We start from the raw sequence: 22566 nt of genomic DNA, 5'->3' as shown, positions 1-22566 counted from the left end.
TCAGGCCTCAACACCCCACTTCCCTTGTGCCTCACCAGCTCCACCTGACACTCTTTTGAGTTCTGCCAGCCAGGAAATTCACTTTTTTCCTTAAGCCATTTTGCATTGTGTTTCTTTCACTTTCATCTGAAAGGCTCTTACTAGTTACAGCTATGCTGCTTTTAAGACATACTGTATATCTGAGAGCCCAAGAAGATGGACTTTGGCCAGGTGCAGTGGCTCACACCTGTAATCCCAGAACTTTGGGAGGCCAAGGCGGGAGGATTGCCTAAGGTCAGGAGTTCGAGACCAGCTTGGCCAACATGATGAAACCCCATCTCTACTAAAAATACGAAAATTAGCCAGGCGTGGTGGCACGTGCCTGTAATCCCAGCTACTCGGGAGGCTGAGGCAGAAGAATCGCTTGAGCCCTGGAAGTGGAGGTTGCAGTGAGCCAAGGTTGTGCCACTGCACTCCAGCCTGGGCGACAGAGCAAGACTCTGTCTCAAAAAAAAAAAAAAAAAAAAGAGAGATGGACTTCATAGAGAAAAGAAAACAAATTTTAGGGGAAGGCTACCTTTAAGGGCCTCTCACATATTGTATTACTTTGTCAAATAATGGAAACCAGTAGCTCACTGTGCTTAAGAAAAATAATACATGTAGCATTCAAGGGGCAAGAAATCTGTGGTTTTTAAAATTTTTATCACACTTTTAGAAGTTTTCTCCAAATTTGATACTTTTTATTATAAATCCTAAGAGTGGTTTCCTTTGTTACTGTGTTTGGTTATTCAGTTTTGAAATTATCAAGCTGCATGTTACCCAGATACCCTGAAGTGCTCTACCAAAAAGAACATTCCAAATGGCATTTATGGAATTCAAAGTGAGCTGATACTGCTGATTGCATTCAATGGCAAACAGCCTGTTCCACCTCTAATATCCTTGATTTAACATTAAATATAAATGAAAACACCCTGGGGGGAGAGTTTCAGAGCATGTGATCAATTCAGCTCTGACATGCTTCTTATAAAAATGAAGAATGCTCAGCCCACAAAGCTATCCCATTTATTAGACACAGACATATAGACTATTTTGTTCATAAAAATATAAATAGAACAACAGCAAGGAGCTAAAAGAGACCGAAGAATGTTTAACAGTGATAATTTCTTACATGGGGGAAAAATAACAAATCTTTTGTTTTCCAGGTTCTTTTTATTATTTGACCCAGAATTGGTAAGAAATTTTGCCTTAGTTGTTTAAGTGTGAAATACTCAAAATTTTTTTAAAGAGCAAAGAGGTTGATACAAATTGAAATCTTATTTGGAATAATAATATATTACAATTGTTTCTGTCTAATGACAAGATTTATAAATTTTTTGTACCTTTCTGTCTAACATATGTACCACATAGAAGAAATGAATCTATATTTTATCTTTTAAGTTGTTATCAAGTGGTTTTTAAACTGCTTTTTATTGTCCACTACATGGTGGTAAATAACTTGGTGCACATAATAAAGACTGATTTAAACTACATCAAATGTGAATAAGTGAAGATGTTGAAATAAAACTGAAGTCTTATTGGAATAAGCCTGATTTGACAGACATGAGCTCCTATGTTTGTAGGTGGAATCAAAACAAATTTCAGAGTGAAAAAGGGCACTACTTTCCAGGCTTCTGTATTTTGTCTAACATTAAAAAACAAAACAAAACTATGTCGTGTGTACAAAATGTTTATCCATAACACTAGTTGTAAGAAATATTTCTTATTTTTTCTAAATAATGTATCTCTACTCTGAGCCCCTGCCCAACAGGCTGTTGGGAAACATATTCTTAGTTATGTCTTGGGACATTTTCCCCCTCGTCCAGGTCATACAAGGTTTTAGGGGATGCTACTCAGCTCTCGCCATTCAAAAGGGTCCTCTGGTGGTTAATCCACACCAGCTACTGCAGACTGGCCCACACATTGTCTAAGGATTCCTGGAAGGGAGTTTAAGGGTTCCTGAAAGTCAACTTGGACCTTTAACATCATAGCTAGGGCCTTTCTTTCCCTGAGCTGCATCTGGGAAAAGAGATGAGACTAGTTTCTTTCCTAAAACTCACCTTGTTATCCCTCTATTCACTTCCTCTCACCCAGAGTGGCAGCATGGTTTAAGAGAAAGTACATATACAGATAGACACTGGGTTTACCTCCTGGCTTCATCAAGTATTGCTCAAGTGACCTTCAGCAAATTACAGAGCTGACTAGTATAGAATCCTGTACACAGTCAGCACTTGTCTAATCCTGTTTCCTCAACTACGAATCAGTCCAATTACGCCCCTCACAGAGATGTGTAAGGATTTGGTGTATGCTGCCCAGAGGAGGGCTTAATAAATGGTGGCTGCTTCCTTTTTTCTTTTTAGAAAAAATTCGGTTCAAGTGTTTCTTTCAGCAGCTTCTGACTGCACGAAAAAACACGCTAGCAAAAGGGTGGCAAGGGAGTACAAAATCCTTTTTTTGTATCTTTCTTGTTCAAGGAATCCTTTTCTGCCTCATCCTGCCAAGACCCTTTTGAAGATCCCATTTATAACTAAACTCTACTGCCTTAGTATTTCATTTCTGAACATGATGGTCTCTGCTAGTACATTATCTGGATTCCTGGTAGGGAGAGAGTAGATCTTGATCATTGCTACCTCCCTGCTCCCTGTTCCATTGCTTGGGAACAGGGATAAGGACTTGCCTCATTACCACCTCCTCTCTTCTCAACAATAGCATAAATGAGCTGCCATTTTGGAACATTCCCACCATTGGGGAACCATTCATCTACAGGAATTTGAAAATTGTATCCTCTTGAGAAAACAGTGAGGTGCATCTTCTACTGTTAATAGTATATTTAAGCTGTAAAGCTTTTATAATGATCATCTCTGACGGTTCTCAATGGAGTGGAAGCATCCCTCAATGATTGGGGATCACCATCAGGATTAGTGGATGGGGTCACAGAAGTTAAATGTCCTTCCATTGAAGGACAGACTTGTACAATGAATAATGGTCTCTCACAGAATGCCTATAGTCTTCCCTTCAAACCTTTTGGGGGGATGAGGACCCTGAAGGTGTCACAGGTTCAAGTTGGGAAATCCCTGGTGTAAAGCCATGATCTTGTCTCTCCCAGATGCATGTCTCTTTCAAGCTACCACATCTCTGCATCTTAAGGACAGGAAGGGGACGCAGGGAGACTACTTAGCTTGGGTGCTGGTTCAGTCAGGAGACAGGAGGCTGTTAATCTGCAAGTTCACATGTAAATCATGCACATAATGCATAAATATAACTCCACACAAAAGGGCAATAAACACTGCATTTTCCCAGGGGAAATACAGGTTATTGAGTTTAATGTGAAATTAGAGGTTGGTGGGCATAAATGTGGCTCTGATTATGCTGGGTATATGATCTGACACTGGATTAGGCAGCATGGGGGAAGGTTAAGTGCAGGTTAATTCCAGAATAGTAATTTGAACAATTTAGCAAATACTTCATTTCATGAATGAAGCCTAAGGTGACATGAAGAGGTTGAGAACACAGAGGTTTGTAAAAGTGAGGCAGATGGAGATAATATAGTTAACAACACTGATGGATGGAGACATTTGAAAAATATGAGGTCAAGGCTAAAATCAATGCATATGGAAAAGCGTGAAATGAGCAATGAACCTGCTTCAGGTAGTGCTGAACAGAAAACCAAACACCGCGTGTTCTCACTCATAAGTGGGAGTTGAACAGTGAGAACACATGGACACAGGGAGGGGAACATCACACACCGGGGCCTGTTGTGGGGTGGGGGGCTAGGGGAGGGATAGCATTAGGAGAAATACCTAATGCAGGTGATGGGTTGATGGGTGCAGCACACCACCATGGCACATGTATACCTATGTAACAAAGCTGCACATTCTGCACATGTACCCCAGAACTTAAAGTATAAAAAAGTCTATCAATTAATTTAGATTTGGTTACAAGAATAATAAATTATAGTAATCTTTTTAAAGGTGGGTAGTATTAAATTCCCTTTTATGGCTCTTTCGGCAAACACTTCTTTCTTTCCAATTCTATTCTGAGTACAGTGGTAGGCCTGAAGGCTAACATAATTAATAAAACATAATCTGTGCAGAGACTGGCAATATGCTCAGCCAAACTGCTCCCTGCACTGCCTGGGTGCACAGCTACACCATGCTTAGCTTCCTGGGCAGGTAGATCCATCTCTATGGCTGGTTTCTTGCCAAAGGAAGGGGAGGGAAAGTGCTGTACACCTCTTTTGTAAAACCCTTCCATGCACCCTTGTATCATCTTCCCCTTCTGCCAGTTTGACAAGGACAAACTGGGAGCTCTGTGTTGAAGATTTAAGAGCCATAAAATGAAGAAGGTCTGGGCTGTTTCTCCGGATTACCCTCTGAAGGAGAGCTGTCTACCAATCAGGAGGACCCGTTATGGACTTTATGTGATTGACAAACTCCTATTGTGATGGAAACTCTGTATAGTTTTGGGTTTTTTACAAGATAGTTAGAGCTACCCTAATATTGGCCATTATCATTAGGAAACACACAGAATTGTGACAAAGAAAGACAAGTTTGCAAATAGTGACAACATTGTGTTGTATAGATTATAAGCAAGGTGTAAATCCCTTTCAGTGGGTAAAAATATGAGTGCAAGCCACCCTAGGGGGTGGATTACAAAGGGTCATGGAAGCCATCACAAAAGTCTGTGATGTTTATCATTTGTTTGTTTGCTTATTATTTTTCCTATCTGTCCACTTTCTGAAAAGGATTTTAGGTGGCTACAGAGTTCATAATATTTGCTTTATTGTCATTATTATTTCTAGCTAAAAGCCTCTGCTTCATTTCTCTTCCTCTATACACTCTTATCTTCAGGTTGGTCTCTTTAAGCTTCATTGGTTGAGGTCAAAGGGCAACAAACAAGGCCTGTGGGCTAAATTTGCCCTCTCCCCATCCCCATTTCTGTAAATAACATTTTATTGGAATAGAGCCATAATAATTTGTTTATGTATTAATATCATCTATGGCTGCTTTTGCACTACAATGGCAGAATTAAGTTGTGACAGAGACCCTTATGGCCTGCAATGCGTAAAATATTTACTATCTGGGCCTTTTAAGGGAAAAGTTTGTTCATCCCTGATTTGGGTCATTCCTAACCTAATCTCGACCCAAGCAGGGCACATGCCAATGGCCCCTGAATTTCTTCACATCCCCTTCACTCATATATGACAGAACAGTGAAGTCACTCTGGTTCCTGTCACCATGTTGTCACACTGCTGCACACCTATGTGTCCCCAAAGTCAAGTTCACTGCCAAACTCTCAGTTTCAGTGCCCCAAGGCTGAGTCTAGGTAGGTTTACAAACCCTGAGTCTTAGCACTTTTTAACTGCTTTTCAAGTTATCTTCATCCTGAAAGTCTTGAATTTCCACCCAGATTCCTCTCTTTGGTTTTGATTGGATACCCAGGCTTGTGCTCCAATCTCCTACCCTGCAATTTCCAGAGCAGTAATGACAGCATCTGACACAATGACCTAACTTGCTACAGGCCACAAAGTGCTTCATGTACATAATCTCATTCAATCCTGAGACAAAGGCTTGGAAGTACAAATTCTTAGCCACATTTATAGACTGGGAGACTAAGACCCTGAGACTTAAGTAATTTGCTCATGATCATTCAGCTATAGTGATGCCGCTGGTAATAACCTTGATGAGGACAATAATTCAAATTTATTAAGAGCTGACTATGTGCTCTTACTCTGCTAAGAGCTTTACTTACTCTGTTTTATTTAATTCTTCCAACAATTGTATAAGATAGGTCTTCATGTTATAGGTGAGGAAACTGAGGATTATATAAATTAAGTTCCTTGTGCAAGTCACAAACAGCTAATACATTACAGAGGTAGAACTTGAACTCAGATTTTTCTGACTTCTACCCCTCCATGTCTTTTCATTGGGTAGCAGGACAATATTTTGAAATAGTCACCAAAGTTTCCCTCCCACCCCCATACCTTTCATTCCTTTACTCTGTCCCAGCAGCTCTATTTCTTTGCCCATTTGGTCAGCCAGATCATATAACACTCATTACTTCAGGAAAGGATTGTTACAGAAGAAAGTAAAGAAATATCTAGGTTTTAGAAACTGAGGGTAAAGGCTGTAAGCTAGGATGCTGATATGGTTTGGCTGTGTCCCCGCCCAAATTTCATCTTGAATTGTAGCTCCCATAATTCCCATGTGTTGTGGGAGGGACCTGCTGGAAAATAATTGAATCATAAGGGCAGTTTCCCCCATACAGTTCTTGTGGTACTAAATAAGTCTCATGAGATCAAGTGGTTTTATAAGAGGTTTCCCCTTTTGCTTTGCTCTCATTCTCCCTTGTGCCACTATGTAAGACGTACCTTTCGCCTTCTGCCATGATTGTGAGGCTTCCCCAGCCATGTGGAACTGTGAGTCCATTAAACCTCTTTTTCTTTATAAACTGCCCAGTCTCAGGTATGGCTTTATTAGCAGTGTGAAGATAGACTAATACAGATGGGTATTACATAAACCAGAGTAAAGCTTAGTCCTCCCCAGAATGGGGATTAGTCTGAGGATGGGGAAAATGGGGTGAACTACAGGACAAGCAACGGGCCCAGACTTGTAGTTGCCTGTGAAAGGGCAGGCATGCTCCCTGTCTTTTCAGAAGCTGATTCTCCAGGAAGAACCAACTGGGAACCCCCAGATACCCTTGAAGAATTAAAGAGCACAGCAACCTGTGCCTTCTTTTCTAGTCAGAACCCTGGGAAGGTGACAAGATTCTGGAGGAAATTAGCCCCAGAGACTATTCTATGTCCCATAATGGCTCAGGAGTGGCAAGTGCATGCAAGATGACAGAGAAGTGGCTAAGGGAGGGTTGACAATGGTGAACAAGGGGTGACATGTTGGCTTCCTTTCTAGGTGAGTAGTCAAAGACAGACCAAATGGGTACAAATATATTTCAGCAAGTTCTGGTAAGACAGATGATGTGACCAAGGAGTGGATAAACTTCACATCTCCCAATGCCTCCTCTCATTAAAACAAACCTCTACAGGTCGACTCAGCTCTAAGGAAAACAGGATGAACTGATCATACACTGGAATAGGGATTTGAAATAAATATTAGATTATTATAGATAATATATAGATAATGTTACACTTCTCTCACATCTGAGTGTGTGGCCTGAGATTCTTGCCCACCACACCCACCCACTGTGTTACCTGTAAAAATAGATTTCGCTGTAAGCTCCCACAGCTCTCCGTTCTCTCTAGGCAATAAGGTTTATACTTTGGTTCTGGGCATGTTCTGACCACAGGGAAAATACACAGCCTCACCAAAATGATTTTTTTTTTGTCTTTTCATCTATTTATGGAAAAGGCAGGCAATCACTTGCAAATTTGTAGTTCCAAAGTAAGAACAGAACATGGCACTGGTTCAATAATTATCTCCTTCCATTTTTTTCTTAATACAAGTAAGATGTTAAGACATTCAGTAGTGTCAACCATATGAGATCATTGAAAACATGCCCTAATTTAAAATTTATTCTGATTCTTCAATCTTTAACATTCATTTTCCATACATGAGTTGCATAAAAGCATCTAGAGTAGTGAAGAGACTTAATAAGTAAGTGGGACATGGTCATTAACAAAATCTAAGGACATTAAGATAATCTGGGTGAAGTCATTTTTCTTATTAATTTCTGTCATTATATATCATTATAGCTTTTATGAACTATGCTCCCAAATCCCTTTTTCTACTTCAGCCTTGTTATAATGTTTTCCCACACTTTCCATTTTCTAGAATCACCAACCTCTTTCTCCTCAGGCTCTGTAATTTGCAATTATCAGAAAACGTGTATGCTGCAAGTGTGTATGAGGTGAGATTACAATTTGTAGTGTCAGCATACCATAGAGCTGTTTCTTTTGTGTTTTCACTGGAGTTGCTTGCTGGTCTTAATAAGGCCTTATTATATTACCCATCATTGTGCATATTTTATGTGTCAGATACTTGGTAGATGTTCTTTGCTTTGTTGTTATTATTATTCTTATTATTTTTTGAGATGAAGTCTCTGTCGCCCAAGCTGGAGTGCAATGGCATGATCTCGGCTCACTAAAACCTCCACCTCTCAGGTTCAAGCGATTCTCCTGCCTCAGCCTCCTGAGTAGCTGGGACTATAGGCATGCGCCACCATGCCCAGCTAATTTTTGTATTTTTAGTAGAGAAAGGGTTTCACTATGTTGGCCAGGCTGGTCTGGAACTCCTGACCTCAGATGATCTGCCTGCCTTGGCCTCCCAAAGTACTGGGATTACAGGCGTGAGCCACCATGCCCAGCCCTGCTTTGTTATTTTACTAAGCAGCATCGTGGTGCACCTAAGTCCATCTAACATTAGGCAGGAAGATGACCTTTCTAATATACTCTTCTGCAGACAGAATGCCCCTGGAACATGATCTGATTTGACTTTCCATTATAATTCTGATGAGGTGGGACTGATGAAAAGACAGGTGTGCTAGGATCTAATTTTTGGATGGATCCCTTCTAAATGGCCTATTTTTCTCTGAATCATCTTGCCAATCTCCCATCGACTGCAATAAGCAGGTACTCCTGAGAACTCCCTACTAAAATCAAGGCAACTGCTTAGCAATCCTGGGATAGGAGACAGACTACTTGTGTATAATCCAAAAAAGGGAGTGTGTCTATGGGGCATACAAGATAAGACTCAGGTTCTAAAGCCCAGTTACAGCTCTGTCATTTGCTGGGCCCACCAAGTAAGAAAAACTTAATGTGCCACATGGTTAGACTTGGCCCACTTTGGACCACTGGGTCCTGGTTTGTAGGGTTTCTGCTGAGAAATCTGCTGATAGTTGTATTGGCTCTCCTTTTAATATGATGTGTTTCTAGTTTCTTGCTGCTTTCAGAATTTTTTCTTTGTCTTTGATTTTTGGTAGTTTGATTAATATATGTCTTGGTGTACTCCTCTTTGGATTGATTTTTTTTTTTTGAGACAGGATCTCACTTTGTCACCCAGGCTGTGCAGTGGTGCCATCATAGCTCACTGCGGCCTCAACTCCTGGGCTCAAGTGATTCTCCTGCCTCAGCCTCTCGAGTAGCTGGAACTACAGGTGTGTACCACCATGCCTAGCTAATTTTTAAAATTTTTTTGTAGAGACCAGGTCTCACTATGTTGACCAGGCTGGTCTTAAACTCTTGGCCTCAAGTGATCCTCCCACTTTGGCCTCCCAAAATGCTAGGATTACAGGTGTGAGTCACCATGCCCAGCCTTTGGATTAAATTTGATTTGGAAATCCATATGCTCCCTGTATCTAAGTGTTGCTATCTATCCCCAGATTAGAAAAGTTTTCCACTATTATTATTTTTTAATAAACTTTTTTTATTGATACATAAGAGATGTGTGTATTTTGGGGGTGCATGTAATATTTTGATATATTCATATAATGTGTAATGATCAAATCAGGGTAATTGGGATATCTGTCATCTTAAACATTTAACTTTTCTTTATACTGGGAACACTTGAGTAATTCTCTTTTAGCTATTTTGAAATATACAATAGATTACTGTTAACTGTAGTCATTCTACTGATCTATAAAACACTAGGTCTTATTTATTCATCTAACTGTATTTTTGTACCCATTAATCAACTTCTCTTTATCCCTCCCTTCCCTGCACCCTTCTCAGCCACTGGTAACTATCAGTGTACTCTCCATCTTCCTGATATCCAGTTTTTTAGCTCCCACATATTAATAAAAACATGCAATATTTGTTTTTCTGTGTCTGGCTTATTTCACTTAACATAATGACCTGGAGTTTCATCCATGTTGCTGCAAATAAAGGATTTTTTTTTATTGCTGGATAATATTCTACCGTGTATATATACTACATTCATTTTCTTTATCCATTCATCCATTGATGAACACTTAGGTTGATTCCATATTTTGGCTATTGTGAATAGTGCTGCAGTAAACATGAGAGTGCAGATATCTCTTTGATAGATTGATTTCCTTTATTTTGAATATGTATCTAGTAGTGATATCGCTGGATAATATGGTAGTTCTATTTTTAGTTTTTTGAGGAACCTCCATATTGTGTTCCCTAGTAGCTGTGCTAATTTACATTCCCACCAACAGTGATGGTATGAGGGTTCCCCTTTCTCAACATCCTCTCCAGTGTTTGTTATTGCCTGTCTTTTAATAAAAGCCATTTTAACTGTGGTGAGATGACATCTCACTGTGGTTCTGATTTGTATTTCTCTGGTGATTAGTGATGTTGAGCATTTTTTATATACCTGTTGGTCATTTCTATGTCTTCTTTTGATAAATGTCTATTCAGATCTTTTGCCCACTTTTAATTGGATTATTCTTTTTTTTCCTATTGAGCTGTTTGTGTTCCTTATATATTATTATTATTAATCCCTTGTCAGATGAATAGTTTGCAAATATTTTCTCCCATCCTATGAGTTGTGTTTTTACCTTGTTGATTGTTTCCTTTGCTGTGCAGAAGATGTTAGCTTGATGTAATCTCATTTGTCAGCCATTATTTTTAAAGATATACTTTCTGGCCCCTTTTCTCTTTCTTCTCCTTCTGTGATTCCTATTATACAAAGGTTTGAGTATTGTCAAACTAACTATTGAACAAACTAACTATTGTTTGACTATTATTATTTTGTTAATTGTTTTCAGGCTGTTTTGTAGTGCCTTTGTCACTTCATTCCTCTCTTGCTGTATTCTCCTGTGATTTGTTAATATTTTGTAATGATATACTTTGATTCCTTTCTCCTTATCTTTTGTGTATCTACTAATAGTTTTTTCTTTGTGGTTACCATGAGGCCTACATAAAACACCTTATAGTTATAATAGTTAATTTTAAGCTGATAACAACCTAATTTCAATTGTATACAAAACTCTACACGTCTAACTCTCCCTGCCCCCAAATTATATGTTATTGATGTAATACTTTACATGTTGTATTTTCATTAACAAGTTGTAGCTGTAGTTATTTTTTAATACTTTTGTCTTTCAACTTTCATACTGTAGTTAAAAGTGATTTATACACTACCATTACAGTATTAGAGTACTCTGAATTTAACTATGTAGTTCCCTTACCAGCGAGATTTATACTTTCATGTTTTCAGGTAGTTACTTAGCATCCTTTCATTTCAACTTGAAGAACTCACTGTAGCATTTCTTCTAAGGCAGATATACTGGCAATGAACTCCCTCAGCTTTTGTCTAGGAATATCTTTCCGTCTCTTTCATTTCTGAAGGACAGCTTTGTTGTGTATAGTATTCTCTTTTTGAGATGGGATCTCACTGTGTTGCCCAGGCTGGTCTTAAACTCCTGGGTTCAAGTGATCCTCTAGCCTCAGCCTCCCAAATAGCTGAGACTACAGGTGGGTGTCACTGCCCCTGGCTAAGTATTCTTGGTTGGCGGTTCTTCCTAGCATTTTGAATATATCATCCATTCCTGGCCTGCAAGGTTTCTGATGAGCAATCCACTGATAGTTTTATAAGGGTTTTCTTGCATGTGACAAGTTGCTTTTCTCTTGCTGCTTTCAATATTCTATGTCTGTGTTTGGCTTTTAAAAATTTGGTTATAATGTGTCTTAGAGTAGTCTTTGGATTGATTCTGCTTGAGATCCTTTGATTTGTATAAATCTGGATGTCCATATCCCTTCCAAGATTTAGGACGTTTCAGCCATTATTTCTTTAAATAAGCTTTTTCCCCTTTTTTCCTTTTCTCCTTCTAATATTCCCATAATGCATATATTCATTCAATTGATGGTATCTCATAGGTCCTGTATGCTTCCTTTACTCTTTTTTATTCTTTTTACTTTCTGTTCCTCTAACTGGGTAATTTCAAATAGCCTGTCTTCACATTCGCTGATTCTTCTGCATAATCGAGTCTGCTGTTGAAGCTATTAAAATGTTCAGTTGTGTCATTGTATTCTTTAGCTCCAGGATTTCTGTTTGGTTCTTTTTATAGTTCACCTCTCCTCTCCTCTCCTCTCCTTTCCTCTCCTCTCTTCTCCTCTTTTCTTCTTCTTTCCTTCTTTCTTTCCTTCTTTCCTTCCTTCCTTTCTTCCCTCCTTCCTTCCTTTCTTTCTTTCTTTCTTTCTTTCTTTCTTTCTTTCTTTCTTTCTTTCTTTTGTTCTTTCTCTTTCTTTCTTTTTCTTTCTCTTTCTTTCTTTCTTTCTTTCCCCCTTCCTTTCCCTTCCCTTCACTTCCCTTCCCTTCCTTTCCTTTTTCCTTTCCTTATTACTTCCTTTCCTTTTTCCTTTCTTTTCTTTTCTTTTTTTGAAACAGGGTCTGGCTATGTTGCCCAGGCTACAGTGCAGTGGTGTGATCTTGGCTCACTGCAACCTCTGCCTCCTGGGCTCAAGTCATCCTCCCACCTCAGCCTCCCAAGTTGCTGGGACTACAGATTCGGGCCACCACATCTGGCTAATTTTTGTAGAGATGGGTTTTTGCCATGTTGCCCAGGCTAGTCTTGAACTCTTGGGCTCAAAGCCATCTGCCTGCCTTGGCCTCCCAAAGTGCTGGAATTACAAATGTGAATCACCACGCCTGGCCTGTATTTCTTTATTAAACTTTTTATTTTGTTTATGTATTGCTTTTTGTTTTTCTTGGTGGTCTGTGTTCTCTTGTATCCCACTGAGCTTCATTAAGGTGATTATTTTGTATTATTTTTCATGTAATTTATATATCTCAAATGATATATCTTAGGGGCTGCTTATTGAAGCCTTAATAGTTTCCTTTTGTGGTGTCATGTTTGCTTGATTCTTCATGATTCATGTAGCCTTGAGTTGGTATCTGTGCATTTGAGAGGGCAAACATCTCTTTCAGTCGTTTTTTTTGTTTGTTTTGTTTTGTTTTCTTTTTTTTATACAGAGTCTTGCTCTGTTGCCCAGGCTGGAGTCCACTGGTGTGATCGTGGCTCATTGCAACCTCTGCCTCCTGGGTTCAAGCGATCCTCCCATCTCAGCCTCCGGCGTAGCTGGGACTACAGTCACACACCACCACAGCAGGCTATTTTTCTTCTTTTTGTATTTTTAGTAGAGACTGGATGTCACCATGTTGATCAGGCTGATCTCAAACTCCTAACCTTAAGTGATCCACCCGGCTCGGCCTCCCAAAGTACTGGGATTACAAACTTGAGTCACTGCACCCGGCCCTCTTCCAGTCTTTATAGGCTGGTCTTTATAGACTGGTTTCAGCTAGTAAAGACCTTCTCTTGTTGATTTATGAGATTGCCTCTGCAATTGCAGTGGAGCCAGATCATGTGACTACTGCTGTATTTGCAATGGGGTCTGCTAGATTTCCAGTTTTTACAGACTGGTCTTTATAGACTGGTTTCAGCAGGTAAAGACCTTCTCTTGTTGACTGATGAGATTGCCTCTGCAATTACAGTAGAGCTAGATCATGTGACTACTGCTAGATCTGCAATGGGGTCTTGCAACGGGGGGTAGGCCTATTTCCAGAGCCTTGGGAGAGCATGGATCCTATCTCATTCCTGAGTGGACTGGAATGCTTCTAGGATCTTCATTAATTGGGCTGATGCTGGGACAAGGTTCCACAGATCATCGGCCTGTTACTAGGTACACAGATCATTGTAGCTTCCACCAGATCCCTGGGAGGGTTATTGCTGGACCATTGGGTAGGTTTCTGAGTAAGCATAACTGGTCCTGGACTGTGGTTGAGAGGGGCTGGAAATGAGTCATAGGGCTACTTCAGGGTCCACAGTCAAGATCAAGATCTGCAGGCCTGCTTCTGGGGACACAGATGGACATGCTTCCTCGTGGTTTCCTGGGTGGGAAGGACTGTGGCTGTGCAGGGCTGGAGCTGGATCACAGTGTTGCTTTAAGATCTGTAGTTGGACCAAGGCTAGCAGGCCTGCCTGTGGTGGCACAAATGGGCATGTCACTCAACAGGTCCCTAGGTGGAGTCGGGGAGTCAGGACTGCTCCTGAATACCAGATGAGAGTGGCTGGAATTGAGTTTCAGGGCTGTTTCAGGATCTGCAGTTGGATCAAGGTTGGCAAGTCTGCCTCTAGGGCACAGAGAAGCCTGTCTCCCTGACCATGGCTGACAGGAGCTAGGGCCAGGTTATGGGGCCACTTCAGGATCCACATTCAGATGGAGGTCTGTAGGCCTGCCTGAGGGGACACAGGGTGTCCCTGGGTGGGCATGACTGCTCCTAGATTATGGCTGAGAGAGGCTGGAGCTGAATTATGGGGCTGTTTCAAAATCTGTGGAACTAAGTTCATTAGGCCTACCTCTGGGGGTATGAACTGGCCTATTTCCCAGCAGGTCCCAGGACAGGTGGGACTGCTCGCAGACAATGGCTGAGAGAGGCTGGAGCTTGGTCACAAGCCACTCTAGGGTCCACAACTGGGGCCAAGGTCAGCAGATCTGTTACCCAAGGCCCAGGTAGGTATGACTCTTCCTGGGTCCCTTGATGGATAATGCCAGTGGTAGGACTAAGGCCAAACAGGGCTGTAGCCAACTCCACGGGGGGATGTGGTTGTTTCTGGGTCTGTATTTGGGATCATAGTCAGTGAGTCTGCCACCAAGGCCTGGGTGGGTCTGCCTTCTCAAAATGGCCCTCCTCAGTCTTGGGCTCCACCAGGGTTTAGTGACCTACTTGGATTCCAAAGCTCCCACAAAGCCACTTTTGTCCATAGGTGGCTGCCAAATTATGGTTGCTATGGGGGATACCAGTGGGGGACCTCATTTTGCCACCTTGTTAATGTCACTCCCCTATCATTTATTCTTATTTCTTATTACAGTTACTTTCTTATTGAAAGAACACTACCGCTACCCAGGAAAGCTCTCCAATTCCCAGGGTATTAGTATAGAAGGGGTGACATGTCTGACAGATGTGAGCAACCCTCTGTAGATAAATAGCCATAACTATAACACTGCTCATCAATTAGATTAGTAGGAATAATCAACATAAATAGTGGGAGAAGGCAGATGGAGGGATAGTTAGCTGCCCTATTACAGATGTTGGGAGAAAGGGGAATTAGTCTCCAGTTTGACCATTGTACCTTCTTATTATGGGATGGGCAATTTTCCACTTCAACTGCTTTGATAGAAAAGGATAAGAGCAAGTTGTTTATAAGCTTGACTCTTCAATGTTAGCATCTGGTACTGAGGAAGGGGGAGAAGGGGAGGAAGAGAGACAGCATTCTTAGAGTCTGCTGCCCCGGCTCTAAAACTGGGACTAACTTTAGGGAGTCAAAAACCATTCTAATATTGTATGCAGAACTTTGTATACACGTGGGTTTCTCTGGATGGAGGGAAAAGTCTACGGCATTTATCAGGTTCCCAATTGCATCTCTAATCCAAAACATCTAGTGCACCCATTCTAACAGGAGTTAGTAGATTTATGTTGCTGCCTTGAAGGACCAAATTTTGAGGTTGTGATTCGGGACAGCCACCTAGGCAATGGTTTTTTTTTCAATATCTGCAGGTTGGAAAGTGAGTGTCCATCAAGAAGGTCTGGGGTTTCTAGGGTCAAAGGAAAGATCTACTTTACAACTCCCTTCTCATGCATAAACCTGCCCTTCCACTTCGCGTTGATGGCTACTCTTTACCAGCATCAATAATATCCCTTAATACACCATCCATCTCCACCAAACATTCCTACCAAATACTACCCTCGCCAACAGCATTGTCCAGTCATAAATATACGGAAATTAATTAGAATTCTTCTCCTTGAGGGCAAGAATCATGCCTACGTATCTATACATGCTCAGTGCCTTATATGATGTCTGTTAATCCTCAATAATTCTTTGTTGAAGTCAAATGAATTTAACTGGGCTGGCTAGCCGTGGGAGTGGGAAGGCAAGGCACAATTCATAATGTTTCTATGGGCAATAATACTCCTTACTTTTTAAAAATAAAATTTTGGAGACTGCTTTCAGTTAATTAGTCTAATTGTGAAAAGCAAATTATCCTTAGATACTTTTAAAGAAGAAAGATATGGTAATTTGTAAAGGGCATGGATTCTTCAAAGATTTTAGTCCTCAAACACCATTATACAGTCTGAGTTAGAGTTAACAACTTAGAAGACTATGAAGTGAACAGAACTCATCTAATTTCAGTGCAGCAATTACAGCTTTTTGAGACTACATGAAAAAACCAAAATGTTGTTAGTATAGCAGTAAATTGGTCTCTGCAAAACTCTTTCATTTTCTCAAGAAAAAAAATAATTTTCCATAATAGAGTAACCAAATGATAAGAAAAATAATCCACCAAGAAACACAAATGGATCTGGGAACAAAAAATGATCCATGAACACATGCTGCAACGGGGGAAAAGGAACAAAACAAGACTACACCACTAAAGCAAGCAAATGGATGCCAATTTTTAAAGAGAGAATTTTACAGTGTTATCAAAATGATGAGTGTTTTTCCAAATTTCCTTAGTGGCTAAGAAAATGGGATGTTTTTTATTATACAGAAAGGGAATTTATCTTGTGTAAGATATAGACCTTAAAACATATATCAGCTGAGGAGCCCGGTAAAAAGGGGATTATTTTACAAGAGCTAAGTGTTTAGGTTAGTACACATTATGGCAGACAGATGACTAAACTTATGGGAAGGCACAGGAATATTTTGTAATGTGTGATCATTTTCATTAGTGAGACATACATTATTTTAACATTGTGGTTTAGTAAGAATGAAAAGGTTGTGAGCCAGACAGTTTCTGTTGCAACTACTCAACTCTGTTATTGTAGCAGGAAAGCAGACATAGATAAAATGCAAATGAGCAAACATGGCTATACCCAGCAAAATATTTATGGATACTAAAATCTGAACTTTATATGATTTCCATGTGTCACAAAATATATTTTTTCAACTTTTAAAAAATCGTATAAAAAAACCTACCTTTCTTAGCTGATGGACTTTGCAAAAACACGTGGCAGGCTGGATTTGAACTTGGAGCTGTTTGCCATCCTCTCTTTTAACTGGTTCATTTTATTATATGTAAAGTTCTATAGAGAGCGCTTTGTTTACAGATATGCCATTTTCTTCTACAAGCGTTAAACCAGAAATAAAATATCTTTCTTGGAAATAATCTTTCTAAATGTCCCTGGAACAACTGCTAGGAAGTGATCACACTTTCAGATAGGTTTTTCTCTGTCACTGCCCTGCAGCAGGCAATTAAGTCACAGGCAACCTAAACACAGATATTTTATTTCTTCTATCATCCTCCAGGCACAAAAATCAATAGGACTAATCACAGGGGTGCGCACCTAGGGGAAAACAAAACATCCATGCAACTTCTGCCATCAAGCCCAAACATGGCATTCCAGGATGCAAGCCGATAGAAGGCTCAGAGCCTGCCTAGATAAGGTATGCCCCTGCTGACACCCACACACATCTCAAGAGAGAAGTTAGTCCAGGTGAACACTGAAGCTCCTTCCCAAGGGCTCTTACATACAGAGTCTTTCTATATTCTGGCTCCCCTTATCCATAGAAAGATTGGAGACATTCTCAGGTCTTGTTCCCGATGCATAGTGAATATGACACAAGTCTCAGTGTCTGCTCCTGTGTAAGACCATTCCTTGGAGATCTGGATGCCCCAGGAGTACGAGTATGACTTTTCTAGCCATCTGGGAAGACTCCATTAAGCCCAGACTGAAGTAGACTGACTGTCTTAGTCTGTTTGAGCCGCTACAACAAAGTACCTTAGACTGGGTAATTTATGAATAATTGAAATTTATTTCTCACAGTTCTGGAGGCAGTGAAGTCCAAGATCTTCCAGTAGATTTGGTGTTTGGTAAAGGCCACATTCCTCAAAGACAGTACTTTGTCACTGTGTCTTTACGTGGGAGAAAGAGCAAGCCAATTCTCTTCAACTTTTTATAAGGATACTAATCCCATTCATGATGCAGAGACCTCATAACTTAATCACTTCCCTAAAGGCCCCACCTATTAATACAATCACACTGGGCATTAGGTTCCAACATAAAAATTTTGAGGGGGCACTAACATTCAGACCATAGCAGTGACCAACCATTCCAGAGTTTCCCTGGGACATGGGCCTTTTAAATGCTAAAACTAGGATGGTTGCTTACTCTAAAAGTAAGTGCCTTCTCTTTCTATTTCTCTTTTTTCTCCTCTCCCAGTTCTTCCAAGAGTGCTTGACCCTCCAGAACCTCTTTGTGAAGCAAAAGCTGAACTAGGCTTGAGAAAGAAACTTTCTCTGACAGACCCCAGAAATACTCTACTTAGTGCCTTTCCCAAAGTACAGATGTATTAGGTTGGTGCAAAAGTAACTGAAGTTTTTGCCATTACTTTCAATGGCAAAAACAGCAATTACTCTTGCACCAACCTAACACTTTCCATAATGAGTAAGCATAAATGTTAGGAAATCCCCTCTTCAGTGAAAAGTGTTCTGATAACCTCAGCTTTGGCTTCAATCTTGGTTGAAAATATGAGTTTATAAAAGACAAATGTCATGTCTCCTTATTCCTCAACACTCCCATAGTATGAATGGATCCATTCATATGATAGGCCCAGCTTCTTCATTTGAAAAACTTCTAAAGAACTCTTTTCCCCTAAATTCACTAAGGAGGTATAACTCCAGTGGGCTTCTAAAGGGATTCTTGACCGATATTTTTTAACATAACATAAAATACATTTTCTGGTGCCCCATTAAGAATACCACATAACAAACTACTTATATTTACAATAAAACTAAACCAATAAACCACTTGTATTTTGTAAACTCTTAGCTTTGACCTAATTATCCTATTGCCACAGTTGATAATCTCAAATTTCAGTAATGAAGCACTTAGTCAAATATGAAGTATCAGTGAACTGTATGTTTGTATATCCATGGGATTATGTATATAAAATTACTCATCACTTATGCTGAATTCAGGTATTGCATTTTGATCTCCCTGATTATGAAAAATCAATGTGTTAGTAATTCTGGAAGGAAAAAATGAAGCTTTGGATATAGGAGTCATAAAAATTTTAAACTGAGGCATATGTACCTTCAATGTTAACAGAGAGTGGACAATTAGGAGTTTTGTGTTTATGGAGCATGTGTTTTGATATTACAGGTCAGTGTCAGCAGCATTTTCAACGATGTGTATGTGTTGGCTTGCATTTCCATCCTAAATTGTCCCACAGGAGGCTCTTCCTCTGCTAATTGAGACCTCAGAGCTGTGCAGCAGCCTTCAAGGCAGAACAGGACACAGGTGAATGAGTCACTCACCTGACCAGGTCGATGACCCGCTCTCTGGGTGCAGCGCTGACCGGTTCATCATTAATCATTACAATCTGATCTCCCGGGATCAGCTTGCCTTCAGAGGGGCCACCTGGAGACAAATAGAATGAAGCACAGGTGAGAAGACCATTGGCAACCTATCCCAAGTCTCCTCTCCTGATCATGATTCACTGTGAGCAAATGGTGCTATCAGCAAAACCGAAACCCAACCACACTTGGGTGTTCTTTGGACAATTCTGAGGCCCAGGCTTTACCCTGACCAGTTAAATCAGAATCTTTCGGGATGGGACCCAGGCATCCACATTTTTCTAAAACTTTGCAAGCAAGGTCGAGACTCAGTCTAGCAGTGCTTCTCACACTTTATGGTGAATCACCTGGGGATCTTGTTACCATGCGGGGGTGCAGGGTGAGATCATGCAGTTCTCAGAAGCTCCAAGGTGCTGCTGATGTGCTGGTCAACAGGCCATATTGTGTGTGTGTGTGTGTGGCGAGGCCCCTAGAAGGAGCTATCCTCTCAACAGGTAGCCAATCAGTTGTGTTGATACCCTGTGGCCAAAGCTGCAACAATTCGGCACAGCTGGATTCAAACAAAGGTGCATTTATGTACTTATTACAAGTAGGGAGACAGCATACTGTGGGGAATCGTAAGATATCTCAGTAAAAGGGTGTTCGGATGTGAAGGTGATCTGACTGTGACATCTGTTGCCCCATTGATCGCCAGGGTTGATTCAGCTGATCTGGCTGGCTAGGCAGGTGTCCCCTTCCTCCCTCACAGCTCCATGTGCATCTCTCCAGCAACCCTCCCACCTCAGCCTGCTGAGTAGCTGGGACCATGGGCACACACCACCCACCTGGCTAATTTTGTTTGTTTGTTTATTTATTTATTTATTTTGAGATGGAGTCTTGCTCTGTTGCCCAGGCTGGAGTGCAGTGGCACGATCTCGGCTCACTGCAAGCTCCGCCTCCCGGGTTGATGCCATTCTCCTGCCTCAGCCTCCCGAGAAGCTGGGACTACAGGTGCCCGCCACCATGCCCGGCTAATTTTTTGTATTTTTAGTAGAGACGGGGTTTCACCGTGTTAGCCAGGATGGTTTCGATCTCCTGACCTCGTGATCCACCCGCCTCAGCCTCCCAAAGTGCTGGGATTACAGGCGTGAGTTCCTACACCCGGCCCTGTTTATTTTTTGTAGAGACAAGATCTCACTGTGTTGCCCAGGCTGGTCTCAAAATCCTGGGCTCAAGCAATCCTCCCACCTCAGCCTCCCAAAATGCTGGGATTACAGGCATGAGCCACTGTGCCTGGCCCTTTTCTCTTTCCGTTGTTTCCAAGAAGGGAGTAGGAAACTAATATTTGTTGAGCATTTATTATGCACCAGGCAATGGGTTAAATTCTTGGCCTAGTAACTTCACTGAATACTATAATCCCTTCCATATAATGAGATAATTGAAGCTTACACAGGTTAAAGAACTGACTTGAAGGAAGGACTAGATCTTAGCTTGGACTCTTCCAAGTTCAGAATGGTGAATGTCCCTTTTGAATTTGTTCCTATAATTCAGAACCTAGTCACTGCCAGGTTTCTTGACACATAAACTTAAAACCACATCTGAGTGAAGCATACATCTGTATTTAAGTAAGATATAAAAACAATTACCTGAATTAAGCTCTAGACATGTGCAATTACCTCCCAAATATTGATATGGTAGCATATGGTACTATAATTTTAACTATATTTCCACAGGTCTGACTCTGGGTGATGTTGCAGCTGAAACGCTATCTTTCAAATATTATTGCTATTACTTCATTTAGTAATTGACATGAACACTTCATACCCAGAACATGGAACTGAAAGTAATTCAGTTGTTCTCTACCCACCCAGATACGAGGCATATGTGTCATTCAAGCTGTAGCATAAATTTGTCTTCCTTCCGGGAAGTAAGAGAGTAGGAGAAACTTAACATGTCCTCATATTACTGATACAAAATATTCATTTTACAGATGTGGGATTCAGTGTTTGCACACATAAGGAACTCAGAAAAACCACTTGGGAAACTTATTGTAAGTATTATGTGCAAGTAATCACTCAAATTCAGTCAAACAAATGGTTAGCAATCAAACGCTGATCAAATACAGAAAAACTTTCAAAGTAACTGAAGGACGAATGTTAACTATTCTAATAAGAAAACCACTCTCAGATTAACACACTCTTATATTTGACCCATGCTTTTTGATCAAATGAAACTATTCTTGTCTAATCAAGCAACTTTAATCAAGAATTCTGGAGAAGAAACACACTGTCCCATCCAAAATACAAAACAGTGGCACACTTCAAGAGGACCGTCTCATGGCCTTTACTTTGAAGTCTGGATTGCCTACTATAGAAAATCTAGTCACGCACTGAAATCACTTGGGACTTCTGTGGAGTCACTTTTATGATAGACACAGCTTGTTTGACCAACATTTTCACTCATAAAAATAACTGGAAATAGTACTCTTTGACCTTTGGGTTTTTACCTTTTTTCTACTCTTCTCAAAATTGTGTAAGAGTAGGTATTAGTGTCTTTGAAGCTAAGGAGAATTGAGGGCAAGGAAGGAGAGAGGTTGTAGAAACAGTGAGATGATACCAAAAAATAAAAAAATAAGACTTGAATCTTCATTCAGCTCCTGGGAAGACACATACTTTGGAGAATCTCATAATCAGAGATGTTAGATTATCCCAATATTATAAAACAGCATGCCAAATATTATTCCATTTAGGAAAAAATGTGTCTGCATATACATACATACATCTATATATATGTATTATGTATGTATAAAATACATGATCTCATATGTATTACATATGTGTGTTTGTGTATGCATGGAATTATATCTACTATACATATTATTGCTGTCTACATCAATAATGGCTATATCTTGGTAGTAGGAATTTAGGTGATTTTTTTTTTACTTTCTCCTCTATACCATCTACATTGTTTCTATTTTTTTTTTTTTTACAAAGCATGTTATCATAAGAAGCAACAGATCTGTTTTGAGAATTCTCAATTGTGTCGAGCTCAACAATCTTACACAGAGAACTAAAATATGATCTACATTTAATGAAATAAAAAAGTTTAGCAGATAGCACAAGTCTAAAGTGGTTAATTATTTGTGGTGCTTGCCCTGGGGCATATTATGTCTAAATAATGAAAAATGAAAAATGAAACCAAATTTTAAAATCTATACCAGGACACTACTTGAGTTTCGTTTCCCTTAATTGAGACACTCAACTGGCCAAACATTTTAGAGTTAAATAACAATAACAATA

The 22566-nt window shown here is 40.2% G+C and overlaps 1 protein-coding gene across 6 annotated transcripts in view; it reads right to left on the bottom strand.

The window, feature by feature from the left end:
* FRMPD4 (FERM and PDZ domain containing 4) overlaps positions 1-22566 on the bottom strand; it is a 602496-nt gene that overhangs the window by 95883 nt on the left and 484047 nt on the right. For all 6 annotated transcript variants that reach the window (XM_055376894.2, XM_055376892.2, XM_031006115.3 and 3 more), the window contains one exon: positions 19250-19352. In XM_055376894.2, coding sequence (XP_055232869.1) covers positions 19250-19352 — 103 coding nt within the window. The remainder of the gene's footprint in view (positions 1-19249; positions 19353-22566) is intronic.

Source organism: Gorilla gorilla, chromosome X (assembly GCF_029281585.2).
Source record: "Gorilla gorilla gorilla isolate KB3781 chromosome X, NHGRI_mGorGor1-v2.1_pri, whole genome shotgun sequence".
Classification (NCBI taxonomy): Eukaryota; Metazoa; Chordata; class Mammalia; order Primates; family Hominidae; genus Gorilla; species Gorilla gorilla.
This window is presented reverse-complemented; position numbering and strand designations above follow the sequence as displayed.